Genomic DNA, 15,978 nt, shown 5'->3' with positions numbered 1-15,978 from the left:
GATGTGGAGGGACTCCGCCGGCGTGAAAAACAAGAGGCCTGGCTGCGAACTCCCCGGGAAGCCGAAGCTGGTGCTCAGCTCCCCTGCTTGCAGCCGGGACACCAAGTGCTTCGGGTTATACCGCGGGGCTTGCAGCCCGGCACATATTCCTCGGACTTTCTTGGAACTCTTGTCTACACGGTTCGACTCCGGACCTTTGGCTCTTCTTTCCCTGCTAGGGACCCGAGCGTGCCTGGAGTGACCGCCTGTCCTGAAGCCCTAGCACGGTTTTGCGCGAGGCTCCCGGTACCCGCTCCGCTGGTGGAAAGGTCCGGTGGTTCAGACTGGTCCTCTTAAGAGTTTTGTTGAACAGGGAAGAAGGGAACAGAAATTTAAACAAGTTTGCCGGAACCGGGTTGGGGGGTCGAATGCAGAGAGGGGTGTTGGAATCCAACAGTGCTTGGTCCAGGTGCGTTTGGAGAGGAAACGCGAAGACGATAGTATCCAAGAACCTGGAGTCGGGCGGGATCCCGGCCAATTTTCGTTTGGTGATTTTTGTATTTGTTTTTATTTGATAGGTCTGGAGGGATCGAATTGGGAAGTTTATCCAGTTTAACTGCGATCTGGGGTAGACTTGGGTGGAAGAAACCAGGCGGGCAGGAGCACCGCCAGGGACGCGTTTGCTTTCCCGCGGACTCGCACAGCGTTGCCCGCAATGGCTCTGTGGGCACCAGGTGAAGCCGAGCTCCAAGACAAGGTGTGCTACCCACTCGAGAGGTTCCAGAGCACCCCCCAACAACTGGCTGCCTACTACCCGCCTTTTTCTGCCTATGGGCACTACAGGAGTGCCTTGTCCAGCACCGAGGAGGATTTCCAGCCGCTAGGGCGTCTGGAGGCAGCGGTGTCTGCGTCCCAGGGGTTGACTCCTTTCCCCTTCCCGATGGCACCTCCCTTGTTGACCTCGGATCTGGCTCTACAGAGGGAGCCACTCTATGATCTGACTTGGTACAGCAAGATGTCACTGTGGTACCCAATTCCTCACCTCCCCAGGGAGGTGCCACACTTTCCGAGTAGCCATGAGTACTCCAGTGCCAGCAACGAAGATTTGGTCCCCGTTGGTGGCCGCAGCGACAGTGGCCAGGGTTGTGGACCTGATACTTCAATTCCGCCGCTTCCTAAGGAGGCCTCCTTGTCATCGGAGGGGCAAAAGACCTCCCAGTTAGCATCTCGGTCCCCCAGCAAGAGATTTGAGGATGGTCCCAAACAGCTAGACCCAGAAGGGAAATCACCTCCTCCTTGTTTCCACTTCACGAAGGAGGACCTGCACTTCGTTCTTTATGGGGTTACTCCCAGCCTGGAACAGCCAGCCCGCTTCCACTATGCGATTTCCGGCTTACTCGTCCCCGCAGACAGTTCTGGTAAAGGGAGTTCACACCATCAGGAGTTGGACTGTATGGGAACAGGGTGGGAGCCAATAGGTTGAGAGTCAGCGGAGTGGGGGGTGTTAGGCTCTACTTAACTGCATAATCCCTAAGATTGGTTTTAGTAAAAGCTGAGGACCAGGAAAGAAATGGTTCATGCAGAAGCCTTGGGGGCGTGCAAGTTTCTATACTGCAGCCTCAAGTTCTGCATACTTGGTGCCAGTCTAGCGATCTACCTTGACCTTAATTAAGAATTATCTCCGGGCTGGGGTTGCGGCTCAGTGGTAGAGCACTTACCTAGCTAGTGTGAGGCATGGGTTCGATTCTCAGCACTGCATATAAATAAAAATGGTGAAATAAAAGGTTCATACAGCAATCCAAAAAAAAAAAAAAAAAAAAAAGAAAGAAAGAAAAGAAAAAGAATTAAAAAAAAAAGAGAGAGAGAGAGAATTGTCTCCAAGGCTGGGGATATAGCTCAGTTGGTAGAGTGCTTGCCTTGCATGCACAAGGTCCTGGGTTCAATTCCCAGCACCACAAAAAAAGAATTATCTCTGAGTCTCAAGTTCGCAAAATGGAATTAATTACTTCCATGGAGGATTGCTTTGGGTCTCAGATGAGAGATTATGTATGAAAAGCTCATGGTAAAGAAGCAGGAAAAAATAATAAAGAATAGATAAACATCAAACTCAGTGATGATTTCCTCTAAAGAGTAAGGAGGGAAATTATAAAAGCATTTTCAATATATTTTTAATTGAAAAAAATTTTTAACCCTCCCTTTTTCCTAGGGTCTGATCATATTCCTCAAGTTCTGGATAAAGACTCCCTTCAGCTTCCAGAAGGTGGGAAGCAGTCCTTGCTTGGATTTCTTTCTCTCAACTAATATGGATCACTTTCCTTATTCATTTTTTTCCTGCCTTGGGTTTCTCCTAGGTCTCTGCATCATGCAGATGATGTTTGGTGAAATTCCACATTTTGGTGTGTTCTGCAGTAGCTTTATTGCCAAAGGAATCAGGTTTGGGCCCTTTGAAGGTAAAGTGGTCAATGCCAGTGAACTCAAGACCCACAGAGACAATTCTCTGATGTGGGAGGTAAATATCTTCTGGTGTGTCTGCTTTAAGTGGGGAGAGAGACTTGGAGGGAGAAACCTTGTCCTTTGCCTCTGCAATAGTCATAGGGAGAAGGGACAGCAGCTGCTCACTTCATCAGAGGCATCTCTGCATGAATTGTTTGATGTCCCAGATCATTTTAATCTGTGAAGATTAGCCATTGAATATACATGTAAATTTTTATTTAAAGAATTAATATGTTCTGTTATATTTGTAGAAATACCAAATGCTTTAAATATTGTAGGGTGCTTAAATTATGCTGAAGGCAATAAAAGTGGATTTTAGACTTTGATATTGTTTACCTATAAAATTAGCAGAGGGTTTATGAATTGATACTCTTCAAGCTAGTGACAGTATATGGGGCGTGCTGGTGACACTGCACTTTGTTAATATGCAGGAGAAAACCATTTATAAGAACTACTAAGTATCTTAAAATGTTCAAAACACTTTCATGGGGCTGGGGGTGGGGCTCGGGCTCAGTGGTAGAGTAGTGCTTGCCTTGCACATGTGAGGCACTGGGTTCCATCCTCAGCACCACATAAAATAAGTAAATTAGTAAAACAAAGGTATTGTGTCCATGTTCCACAAAAAAAAAAAAAAGTGAACTTGCTGTGCTAGCAGTGGAAAAAGAATTCAATTACGGCTCCATCCATATTGTTGAAAACTAGATAGAAATCAATCTGTTTTGAAGTGGTGGGGTTAAATGTTTACCTTCCCTCTTCACGAAATTAACATAGGCTTACAAAATTTGGGAATCAACAAAGCCATAGGACTGGGTGTGGTGGCATATGCATAGGATCCCAGTGACTCTGGGAGGCTGAGGCAGGACAATCAAAAGTTCAAGACCAGCCTTGACAACTGATTTTGAGACTGTATCTCAAAAAATAAAAAGGGCCGGGGATCTGGGGTGGTGGCTCAGTGGTAGAGTACTTGCCTAGCATGTGTGAGGCACTTAGTTTGATTCCCAGCACCACATGTAAGTAAATAAAATAAAGGTCCATTGACAGCTAAAAAATATTTTTAAAAATGAATAAATAAAAAGGGCTGGGGATGTAGCTCAGTGGTAAAGTGCCTTGGGTTCAATCGTCAGTATCCAAAACAAAAACAAAAGTGATAGGATTAGGAGTTAGATTAGTCAGTAGTAGAGTACTTGCCTAGCACAGACAAGAGTGTTGGGGATTCAGTTGGGTTGGATCCCCAATACTGGGGGGAAAAAAGAGAAAGAAGAATGAAAGTATGGATCTTTTAAAAGTATGTCCCCTATGGAGATGTCCTTAAGCTAATAAATTTACTTAGGCTTACACAGATTTATATAAATTTCTTTTAATGATACAGAAATCTGAAGTAGCTAGGCATGGTGGTTCACACCTGTAATCCCAGTTAATTGGGAGGCCAAGGTAGGAGAATCACAGGTTTGAGGCCAACCTGGGCAACTGAGTGAGAATTTATCTCAAAATAAAAAGGGATGTGAATGTAGCTCAGTAGTAGAGTGCTTGCTATCACATGTAAGGTCCTGGATATTGTCCCTAGAACCACAAAAACAAGACCCAACCCTGATATACAGAAGTGTATTTGGTAGACTCCAGTGTAAGATTTGGATTATTGTTAATACCATTGAGATAGGTTCTTGTTATGATACTCAGGCTGGCCTTGAACTCCAGTGATCCTTCTGCCTTAGCCTCCCAGTTAGCTGGGACTACAGGCTCATATTGCTATGCCCAGCCTTTGATGTTTTTTTGTTTGCCTAGAAAACTATATACATGTAATAAACACAATTCTTTGCAGCACTGGAGATTGAACATAGGGCCTCATACACATGAGGAAGTGTTCTACCACTGAGCTATGCCCCTAGGCCTGATTATTAATTTTTACTACATTTATTTTATAGATTATGCAGAAAAAGAAAAAAAGTACAAATACAAATTTCATGTCTTATTTCATTTAGGTCTTTGAAGGTGGTAATTTGAGCCACTTTATAGATGGAAAAGGTACAGGGAATTGGATGACCTATGTCAACTGTGCCCGATTTCCGAAGGAGCAGAACCTGGTTGTCATACAGTGTCAAGGGCAGATATTTTATGAGAGCTGCAAGGAGATCTACCAGAACCAAGAGCTCCTTGTGTGGTATGGAGACTGCTATGAGAAGTTTCTGGATATTCCTGTGAGCCTTCAGGTCACTGAGCAGGGCAAGTCGCTATCTAATCCTTCTGAAGGTGAGCACCCATCTGGACCTTCTGGTGGAAGAACTGGGCTCTTTTCCTAAACCTTCTTTGCAGAGCTTCTCCATCCCAGGTGTGATGCATAAGGCTAAATTGCAGATGTCTCTAAGGGGGTCATCACCCAGCTGGAAGAAATTGTTTCTTCTTTCCCAAGCTACTTTCATTCCCAGGACATCTTTTTTTTCCCCACCCCTTCTCCCCTTCCTGAGAATAAAAAAAAAGTGAAGTAAATGGATGCCACTTTTGCCTTAGGTGAGTTGGGTTTAATCTCTGCCCTGATAACAATCCTGATAAAGAAAAAGTGCTTAGAGCAGTGTTGTTTAAATGGTGGGATGCAGTACCTTAGTGGGGTAGGAAATCAATTTAGTGATCAAGGCCAGCATTAAAGGAAAAAGAATAGGAACAAATTAGAAGAGAATATTGATGGGAATCACTTAAGAAATAAGCGTTGCTTTGTGAAGTTTTTGTTTCAAAGGGATACATCCATGTTGTTGTCAAGTATGAAATGTATTTACCGTGTGTCGCAGGCAAGTTGGAGAAACATTGAGCTAGGCTTTAGTTCTCAAACTTGAACCACCTGGGGATCTTGTAAATTTGTCAGTTCTCATTCAGGGTTGGAGCCCACTGCACATACGTGTTTGTGTGTGTGCGTGTGTGTTTTGTAGTGCTGGGGATTGGGAACCCCGGGCCTGGCACATGGCTGGTAAGCACTCTACCCTGTATCCCTAGCCCAAAACTCTGTATTTCTATGGGGATGCTGCTGCTGATGATGATGGTCCTTGAATCACATTAGAGTAGCAAGAAGTTGGGGACCACCAACACTGGGAGTGAGCCTCTGAAATCCATTTCCCACCCCCATCCTAGGCTGGGGATAAGAACCCAGATTCTCACATGAACCAAGTGCTCTATTATTGGCCTACATCCTAGGCCTGGAATTTGCATTTTTAATTGATTTTGTGTTTTTCCTTACACATACAAATGTTTGGGAACTACTAATCTACTATGTGGCACAAGACTAATTAGATTATTATGTGTAATAATATAGTATCATAATATAATAATATAATATCATATGGTATAATAAATGTACTAAATCACAGACTAAAGAACATGTGATTTGCTGGATGCCTTGGCACTGGCCTGTAATCACAGATACTCAGGAGGCTGAGGCAGAAGGATTGAAAGTTAGCAAGACCCTGTGTCAAAACAAAAAATGTAAATTTTTAAAATAGGTTGGGGATGTAATGTAGCTCAGAGGTTGAATGCTTGCCTACCATGTGTGAGGCCCTGGGTTCAATCCCTAGTGCCGTGGGGGGAAAAGAAGAAAAGAGAAGAATGCTAATTAACTTACAAAATATAATCATCATCCTTTTGAGAAATTATTTTTTTAAAACTGAACTATTAGCTGGGTATGGTGGTACACACCTGTAAACACAGCAGCTTTGGGGGCTAAGGCTGGCAAGTTCAAAGCCAGCCTCCACAACTTAGAGAGAACCTAAGCAACTTAGCAAAATCCTGTCTCAAAATAAAAAGGGCTGGGGATGTAGCTCAGTGATATTGTGCCCTTGGGTTCAATCCCTGGTACCCCCCCCCCAAAAAAAAAAAATACCAATAAATTGTCGAAAAGGAAAAAAAAGGTTTGTCCTTGAGGATTTTTACTACAGCATCATCCATATTAATGAGAAATGAAGACAGCCTAATTGCTGAACAGTAGAATTGTCATTAGGTAAACCATAATATATTGTTACCATAGCAGTATGCAGTTGTCTGAGGTCACAGTTATAACAAGCAACAGGGTAAAGACTTATGGTGGAGGAAAAAAATAACATACAGTGGGTGACCCATGTTCCAGTTCTGAACCAAACTGTATGTTTACAGCATTATTAGATGACCTGTAATATAAACATTGTTTGGAAGGGAACTTTTAAACAACTTAATTTGTTGGGAAGACTTGTAGATGAATTCATTATAGATGTTTTCCATTAATATGATTTTGAACCCAGGTCCTCTCCCATGCCAGGCAAGTGATCTACCTGTGAGCTACCACCCCAGCCCAATATTAATTTATTTTGACATAAGAAAGAAAAAGATTACAGGTGCACACCTGTAATCCCAATGACTCAACTGGGGAGGCTGAGGCAGGAGGATCCCAAGTTTGAGGCCAGCCTTGCAATTTAGTGGAACCCTGTCTGAAAATAAAAGAAAATGGGCTGGGATGTAGCTCAGTGGTAAAGTGTCCCCTGAGTTCAATCCCTAGCACAAAAAACCCCCAAAGATTCCTCTGTGGTACTCTGTCAAAAGAAGTGTGTGTGTGTCTGTCTCAAAGGCTTTTTGGTGAGGACTTGTCTTGAGTGAGAATAAGATCTTGAGTGGGGAGGGAAGGGTCAGGACCCTATGTGGGTAAGTTATTTGAGTGTGTGTGTGTGTTGGTGGAGGTGTGGGACATGAAAAAAATATTTTTTGTTATGGTAAGAACACTTAACATGAAATCTACCATCTTGAAGACAACTCTTAATCATTACTAAACAATATAAACTGTTTGGGCAGAAAGTATCAATATCAGTGTTGGGAAACCCCTTGGCTTAAATGGAATGGTTGATTGCATTAGAAAGAAGAAAAAGGAAAGAAACACAATAAAATCAGGTTAAGGTACAGTTCCAAAGAACTGATCAGGAAATGGAGTTAACTGAGGCTCAGTAAGGATCACTGTTTTATTTCTTCCTAACTAGTTATTCTTATGAGAAATCAGTATTAGACCCCCCCCTTTTTTTTTTTAAATTTTGGTGTTCTTTGTAAAATGTTTTGATTTGTAGAATCACTGACCAGACCTAGTTTGAAGAACCTCTCTTTTACTCCAGGAAAGGCAGGTATTTCTGAGCAATGAAAATTCTAGCCCAGAGCTGAGCTATCCCCTTCAGCAGGGGGATTCTGAGAATATTAAGCTCCTCCATGAAAGTGACAGGCAGGATGATGGTTCTTCCTGGGTTGGCTGTTGCCTTCCTGGTTATTTACTTAATGAATGGTTTATTTCCTTAGTCACCTGTTGTTGACGATGCCTGGGACCCTGGGACGTAGTTGCCAATTAACAAAGTCCCTGGTGGACAGCTTCCCTGCTGTCCTGATGTTAAATGATTTCTATCTGCAGATTCTTGCATAGTCTCACTGTAGGCTGTTCTCCCTCCTTGGGAGCAGACAATGAGGTCTCCATGGTGCATTTCATAGTCAAAGCCACTTTATCCTCTGGATTCCAGAGTGTCCTCAGCAGGGGTATTTTTGTAAGTGGCCCCTGTTCTGTCCCCTGCCCCCAACACATAGAACCCCAGGACCTCAGACTTCCTTTACTCTCTCTTCTCCCTAACCTGCCTCTCCTCCACTAACAAAAACAGATTTACCTTTCTCAGATTTGCCTGCCACATGGTAACTTGGTATCACATGGTTAGAATTCAATCAGACATCACAGTCACTCTGTATTAAGTAGTTTTCACCCTACTCTGTGTGAATATTCTAGATCTGGAGTCTCCCTGGAAAGTTCAGGCAAATGAGTTATAAACTAAAGAGGGAACAGCCTGGGAAAGCCAGTGGTGGGTAATGGCTGTTCAGAATGCCTTACGCACTACACATTCCTCCATATATTACCTGTGACAAGGCCAGGCAAGAAGGAGTACAGAACTGAACCACTCTTAAATTAGGCTGGAGGGAGGATTTCTTCAATTAAAATGTTTCAGGGAAGCAAAGAGCAAGAGATCTGCAGATGAAGACATTTAAGAAACATTCAACCATGCTGTTTTATAGACTATGTAGACTTTGAATCCTAAGTTAGTCGAACTGTAAATAACATATGTGTATTTCTTTTTTTTTTTTTTAGAGAGAGAATTTTTTTTAATATTTATTTTTTAGTTATCGGCAGACACAACATCTTTGTTTGTATGTGGTGCTGAGGATAGAACCCGGGCCGCACGCATGCCGGGCGAGTGCGCTACCGCTTGAGCCACATCCCCAGCCCTTTTTATTTTGAGACAAAGTCTCGCTAAGTTAGTTAGGGCCTCTCTAAATTGCTGAGGCTAGCCTTAAACTTGTGATCCTACTACCTCAACCTCCTGAGTCATTAGAATTACAGGCATACACCACCACAACTATGATTTCTTTTTAAAAAGTCTTTACCTTCTAAAAATAACAGTTTGAGTTATTTATGAACCAAATGATGTATTAGAACTCTAATCATTATGAAGAGAAATGACACAAACAAAACTAAAATTGGCTATAAGTTGGTCATTGCCAAATTGGTTGAGAGTTTATTATACTTTTTTTTTTTTGGTACCAGGGATTGAACTCAGGGATTCTCGATCACTGAGCCACATCCTCAGCCCTTTTTATTTTTTATTTAGAGACAAGTTCTCACTAAGTTGCTCAGGGCCTTGATAAGTTGCTGAGGCTGGATTTGAACTGATGATCCTCCTACCTCAGCCTCCTGAGCCAGTGGGATTATAGGTAGGCACCACTGTGCCTGGTAAGAGAGTTTATTACACTATTATTTTTGAATTTGTTTAAACTTTGTGGGGAGACTCCAGATCTTGAATATTCACACATAGAGTAAGGATGAAAACATCTGTTTACAGTTTTAAAATCCTTTGGAGGAGTAGGAAGGGCAAGGTAGCCAACAAACCCACTGGCACTTATCCTTGTGTTTGACAGAATCTGAAGAAGGTTACAGATGCGAAAGATGTGGGAAAGTGTTTACCTACAAATACTACAGAGATAAGCACCTCAAGTATACCCCCTGTGTGGACAAGGGTGATAGGAAATTTCCCTGTTCCTTCTGCAATCGATCTTTTGAGAAGCGGGACCGGCTGCGAATCCACATCCTTCACGTTCATGAGAAGCACCGGCCTCACAAGGTGAGTGGGGTGGGGTGGGGTGAATGAGCTGCAGGCCCTGTCACTGCACTCTGCTTTCACACTCCCCACACTCCTGGACACCAGTGGAGGGCCTCCTGGGGGCTGATTGGAAGGGCACTGCCTGGCAGGGAGCTCTCTGAAGGAGGTAGACAGATATACACCTTAGGTTGGGTGCCAGATTGCTTCCCAGAGAAGGTATCCATTTATGGTCCAGCCACCTGGGCTTATGCAGTAAGCAGCAACTGCTCCTGCCAATAAAACTATCCTTTTTTGATAGATGGGAAAGGGCTTTAGTTTGCATCTTCATTATTAATAAAGTTTAAATTTTAAAAATATATTATTTCTTTCTTTTTTTTTTTTTTATAAAGGGGAGAAGACCTCCCCCCTTCTATGAATTCTACCTTTCAGGTTTCCTTTTCCTTGGGGTGAGTGGAGTCTTTTCTGCTCTTTATTTTATTTTTTTTAGAGAGATAATTTTTTAATATTTATTTTTTAGTTTTCAGCGGACACAACATCTTTGTTTGTACGTGGTGCTGAGAATCGAACCCGGGCTGCGCACATGCCAGGCGAGTGTGCTATCGCTTGAGCCACATCCCCAGCCCCAAAATATATTATTTCTATTTGCCTGTGATTTATCAGGTTTTTTTTTGGGGGGGGGGGGTTGATAATTGGGATTGTACCCAGGAGTGCTTTACCACTGAGCTGTATCTCTAGCCCTTACACAGCCCCACTAAGTTAACCAGATGGCCTTGAATTTGGGATCTTCCTGTTATCCCTGGGATTTTGGGTTGCACCATAGTCCCCACCAAATAATTGCTTATAAGAATACCTGGTGAGGGGCTGGGATTGTGGCTCAGCGGTAGAGCACTCGCCTAGCACATGTGAGGCCCTGGGTTCGATCCTCAGCACCACGTAAAAATAAACAAAATAAAGATATTTTTTAAAAAATCGTTTAAAAAAAAAAAAGGAATACATGGTGAAATTAGCCAAGCTGGGGCTGAGGAGTAGCTCAGGGGAATGCTTAACCATTAAGCCATATCCCCATCCCTTTTTAATATTTTATTTAGAAACAGGGTCTCAGGGAATTGCTTAGGGCCTCACTAAGTTGCTGAGGCTAGTTTTGAACTTGCAATCCTCCTGCCTCGGCCCCCTGAACAGCTAGGATTACAGGTGTGCGCTGCCATTCCCCGTTTACATGTTGAAATTTTTTTCTATGGCTAAGGATATTTTATTTTCATATTAAATTAAAATATTGGCTAGATATAGAATTTTGTTTTTATTCATTGATCTGTTAAATTGATACATAAAAGTTGTCCATTTGTATGAGAGAATTATGTGATGTGTGTGTGTGTGTGTTGACATTGTGTAATGTTAGAATCAGAGTAAGCATATCTACTCAAACATTTGTTGTTTTTGTCTTTCCATTTTTCATATTTCTTTGTGGTGCTGGGGATGGAACCCAGGACCTTGTACAGTACATCCCCAACCCCCTGGCAACCTTTTTGGTGGCTGTGCCTTTAGTAATTTCTTTCACAGTGTGTAACTGAAGTGAGTATGCACTTTGGACCCCCCAAAACTAGCCTTTTTTGTAGGTATTACATGCCTCAGATCACCTGTCTCCCTGCATTGCCATTGCAGTTTATATATTCACCGATACCCCTACCAGATTTTTAGCCTGTTACTTCTAGCAGAGTGTTAGGCACATAATAAGTACTGCATAAATACTTGAATTAATCACACAGTGCTTGCGGGTTCACTCATGGCCCTGTGAGGAAGGCAGATAGATATTTTGCCCATGAGGAAGAACAGAAAACAAAGATTCAAAGTTTACTGACTTGGTCACACAGCTACTTCTTTTTTTGGTACTGGGGATTTAACCAAGGGGCAATTTACCACAGAGCTGCATCCCCAGCCCTTTTTCTTTATTTTTTAGTTTGGGACAGTCTCACTGAAGTTGCTTAATGTCTCACTAAATTGCTGAGGCTGGCCTGATACTTGCAGTCCTCCCGTCTCAGCCTCCTGAATTGCTTAGGATTATAGGCATGCATCATCATACCTGACTCATGTGAAGCTTCTGACACCCAAAGGTGCTGGATGAAATACCTAAAGTCATAGCATTAGTGTTAATAGAACTGGGCAGAATCTAGACCAAAGCCCGCGCTGCCTGACTCTTCAGCTTACCCCAGATGTCTTTCTACCTCTTCAGTGAACCCTTAGCTTAGGGAGTACAATCGATCCACTGCTTATAGACACACACACACACAATAAACATAAGAGTTCTTTCAGCCACCAGTGGACAAAATGTCAGGATAGACTTGTTAGAGGAAGACAGGGCTTCAACTCTGTTTTTCTTTCTCACCTAGTGTTCTACATGTGGGAAATGTTTCTCTCAGTCCTCCAGCTTGAACAAGCACATGCGAGTTCACTCTGGAGACAGACCCTACCAGTGTGTGTATTGTACAAAGGTAAGCGGAACCTCCTTCAGAGTGGTATATCTAGCATCCTGCATGGTAATCCATGGGTAAGAATGGGAGTGTAAAGCCTAGTTTATAATGTGTTTTTGGTAAATATTAGTCCAATTAACCAGCCCAATCCCCATTTGCATCCCACAAATATGTTCCAGATGGTCTAAAGAGGCTAAAGATGGTCAGACATGACCTCCTATTACCAAGCTGGCATTTGGAGCATGTGTAATAAACTATACCCTAAATTATAATTATAGAGATCTGATGATCACAGAGACAGAGTTTAAGAGCATGACTGGGTGTAGTGGCGCACGCCTGTGATCCCAGCGGCTCGGGAGGCCAGGGCAGGAGGATCACAAGTTCAAAGCCAGCCTCAGCAAAAGCGAGGTGCCAAACAACTCAGTGAGACCCTGTCTCTAAATACAATACAAAATAGGGCTGGGGATGTGGCCCAGTGGTCAGTACCCCTGAGTTCAATCCCCATACCCACCCCCCGCAAAAAAAAAAGAATTTAAGAGCATGGACTTGGCCAAGGTTCAAAGAGCATAGCATGATGGACTTGGACTTGGTTGTAACCTTGTGTAACCTTGTGAAAATTCATTAACTTCTCCATGGTTTAGTTTCCTCATTGGTAAAATGGGAGAAAATAGTCTTCACAGAGTTTTTAGGTTAAATGTGTAAAACTCACTTAATAGTGCTTGACATATGGTAACCACTATTGAAATGTTATCTACTATTATTACTACTTAAATGTATGAAGACTTAATTGGGGGAATGCTGCTGATGTAGCTTTCTAGAGAGACATGGTGGGCGACTTCTAATCTATGTTACACAGAATATAGAGTTATAAAAACAGGGATGGGGAGAAAAAGAAGACAAAAATGGAGAGGGATTAGAAGTGAGAGATTGCTGGAATAGAGATAATTTGTTCATGCTTTAGGAAAAATATAACAAAATAACCTCCTTCTGTTTTGATAATAAGCATCTATACTGTCCAATGTGTACCCATCGCCGTATGTGGCTATTTGAATTCATAAAAACGAAATAAATTGAAAATTCTGTTCTTAGGTTGCACTTGGCACATTTTAAACTCAGTGGCCATACATGGCTAGCAACAGCCATGTTGGATAGCACAGGTACTGAAAGAGCATGGCCGCCATTGCAAAGTCCTGTTGGAGAGCTCTGGTAGACTACGCTTCTATCAGTGTCATGAAACAGACGGGTGCATCACACTTGTGCTGAATACTGCTCAGCAATAAAAGAGGAAGGAACTGTTTGAGCACAGCAACCTCAGTAAACCTCAGCAAATCCTAGAAGGTTACCGATGATACGATTCCATGGATAGAACATTCTTGAAATGACAAAGTTATAGAAATAGAGAGTAGATGAGTGGTTGTCATAGTTTAAAAAGAAAGTGGGAATGGAAGGGAATTTGGTGTGCTCACAAAAGAACACTATGGTGGGGGGAGGGTATCCTGGGGAAGAAAATGTTTTGACTCTGTCAATGTCAACATCCTGATTGTGATGTTATAATATAGTTTTGGTGTAAGACATAACCATTGAGGAAAACTGGGTAAAGGGTCTATGTTTTTATTTACTATTGACTATAAATCTATAGTTATCTCAAAGTTTAAATTAAAAAAGGAAAACTAATAAGGCACTGACTTATGCAAAGACATTAGCCTATACTAACCTGTCCTTTGGTAATGCAGTTTGTCTTGAAGGATGTCTTATTTAAATGCTGGCTCCTGGGTCTTGTGTCATGTTTTTTTGGGTGTCACGCTCTCTAGGGTAGAATTGATAATGTTTTATTGGGTTTGGGGAGGTTTTTTTGGTAATTTTGCTTTTGAGTTTTGGGGGGGATTTTTTTTTTTTAAATCTTTTTGTGGTGCTTGGGTTTGAACCCAGGCCTTTGTGCATACTAGGAATCACTCAACTACTGACCTACACCCCAGCCTGCAATCTGCATTTTTAACTGGAGTTCCCAGTGATCATAGCCAGGGCTACTCAAAACTAGCCAGAATGACAAAGCAGTCTAGTTCTTTTTGATAAGGCTTCTGCTGCCACCTTGAATCTAAGATATTTGTTCATTGGAGAGGTAATGGAATGACATCCATATTAGCAACAAGGAGCTGGGTACTATATTGCCTATCTGTAATCCCAGCTTCTTGGGAGGCTGAGTGAGGCATGAGGATCACAAGTTCGGGATCAGCCTGGACAATTTTGCAGATCTTGTCTCAAAATGAAATTTAAGAAGGGCTGGGGGTTGTAGCTCAGCGGGGGAGCACTGGTTTACAAGGGGTGGGGGTTGGGGGGTTCCTGGGGGTAGATTTATTTATGCCTTTCTTAACAAGTTGACCAGCCCACAGAAATTGGCTTTTTTCCTTCTGCTTTCTGTTCTCTGCAGAAGTTCACTGCCTCCAGCATACTCCGCACACACATTAGGCAGCATTCTGGGGAGAAGCCCTTCAAGTGCAAGTACTGTGGGAAATCCTTCGCTTCCCATGCTGCCCATGACAGTCATGTCCGGCGCTCTCACAAGGAAGATGACGGTGGCTCCTGCCTCATTTGTGGGAGAACCTTCCCAGATTCAGATGCTCTTTATTGCCACATGCAGTTTCATGGAAACCTCTAGCCATCCAAGTGAAGCAGTGTGAGAATGGAGCAGTGTGAAAACCAAGGACTTGGATGCCCTCCTTCTGGTTTTGTTATAGGTGTGTCATAGGAACAACTGGTCATCCTATTGAACTGGCCTATCTGCTGAACTTACCAGAATATTGACTGTGGCTTTTGCCGAAAGGTCTTTCACAATTGTTCACGAGACTAGAATGCTGATCAGCTTACCTACAAATAGTGAGAGCTGCAGGGTGACAGTGCCTGAGGGCCTGAAGATCCAACAGAAGCCCCCAGAGCGTCCATCCAAGTCCCTGAAGCTCAGGGATGACAGACCAAGTCCTAGGTTTCATAATCAAAGAAAAGAAGATCTTCTCTCTGCTATTTGCTGTGGGTCCTTGATTGTACTGTCTGTGGCTGTCAACTGTTGAATTTCTTCACAGAACAAATTTTCCTAATATTCACCCAAGCCAGAACTTTTTCAGATGTGAATTAGTCTTTGATATTTATTTGGATTCATTTTAAACCTTTTGTTCCTACCCCTCCCCCACCACACGATAAATGTATGTTTAGCACCAAACAGAATTAGAGGGCACAGCCATTACCAGTTGCAGAAGAAAAATCATAGCCAAATGAAGAAAGCCTAAAAAAATAAACATTTATGTTGCTCTGGCTTTAATTCTGATTTCATTCCTGATAAAGAAAGTGGACTACTTTTTCCCATGTCTTTCTGTCTTTCCAGGATCAGGGTAACACAGAGTGCAAAAATAAATAAATAAGAGAGGCCTGCTGAAAAAAAGATAAAGGTACCAGGTATCCCAAGGCTGATGTTGGGGGTGGGACTCAGCTTTTCTAATGTGCAGAGAGATGGTCTCACCTCGTGTGGGTAGTAATAGACTTGTTTGTTGAGCATCAACCCTACATGATGGTACCACTCACTGAGTGTGTCACTGTATAGCAATTGAAGCTGAGATGAAGGAAGTAGTGGGAGATCACTCCCACTTTGGAGTAGGATTGACTCTAAAGATTAACCTCTTTTGATTGAACTCAGGGGCATTCGACCACCGACCACCACATCCCCAAGCCCCTATTTTATATTTTACTTCAAGACAGGGTCTCACTGAATTGCTTATGGCCTCACTGTTGCTGAGGCTGACTTTGAACTTGGGATCCTCCTGTCTCTGCCTCCCAAGCCACTGGGATTATAGGTGTGCACTACCACACCTGGCAAGACCAACTTCTTAACCACTATGGTCAGTTTATGAAATCCTGCTAAGGAA

General features: G+C 42.7%; 1 protein-coding gene across 1 annotated transcript; it reads left to right on the top strand.

The window, feature by feature from the left end:
• Window positions 1-592: 592 nt before the first annotated feature.
• Window positions 593-15,316, top strand: Prdm14 (PR/SET domain 14). The gene is made up of 7 exons (XM_015485711.2): window positions 593-1,397; window positions 2,186-2,239; window positions 2,331-2,488; window positions 4,452-4,719; window positions 9,418-9,620; window positions 11,984-12,085; window positions 14,493-15,316. The coding sequence occupies exons 1-7, from the start codon at window positions 695-697 to the stop codon at window positions 14,718-14,720; spliced, it is 1,716 nt and encodes a 571-aa protein (XP_015341197.1). The 5' UTR covers window positions 593-694; the 3' UTR covers window positions 14,721-15,316.
• The last annotated feature ends 662 nt before the right edge of the window (window positions 15,317-15,978 follow it).

The sequence above is a fragment of the Marmota marmota genome, unplaced genomic scaffold (genome assembly GCF_001458135.2).
Source record: "Marmota marmota marmota unplaced genomic scaffold, marMar, whole genome shotgun sequence".
Taxonomy (NCBI): domain Eukaryota; kingdom Metazoa; phylum Chordata; class Mammalia; order Rodentia; family Sciuridae; genus Marmota; species Marmota marmota.
Note: the sequence above shows the minus strand (reverse complement) of the source record. Positions and strands in the feature narration are given on the sequence as shown.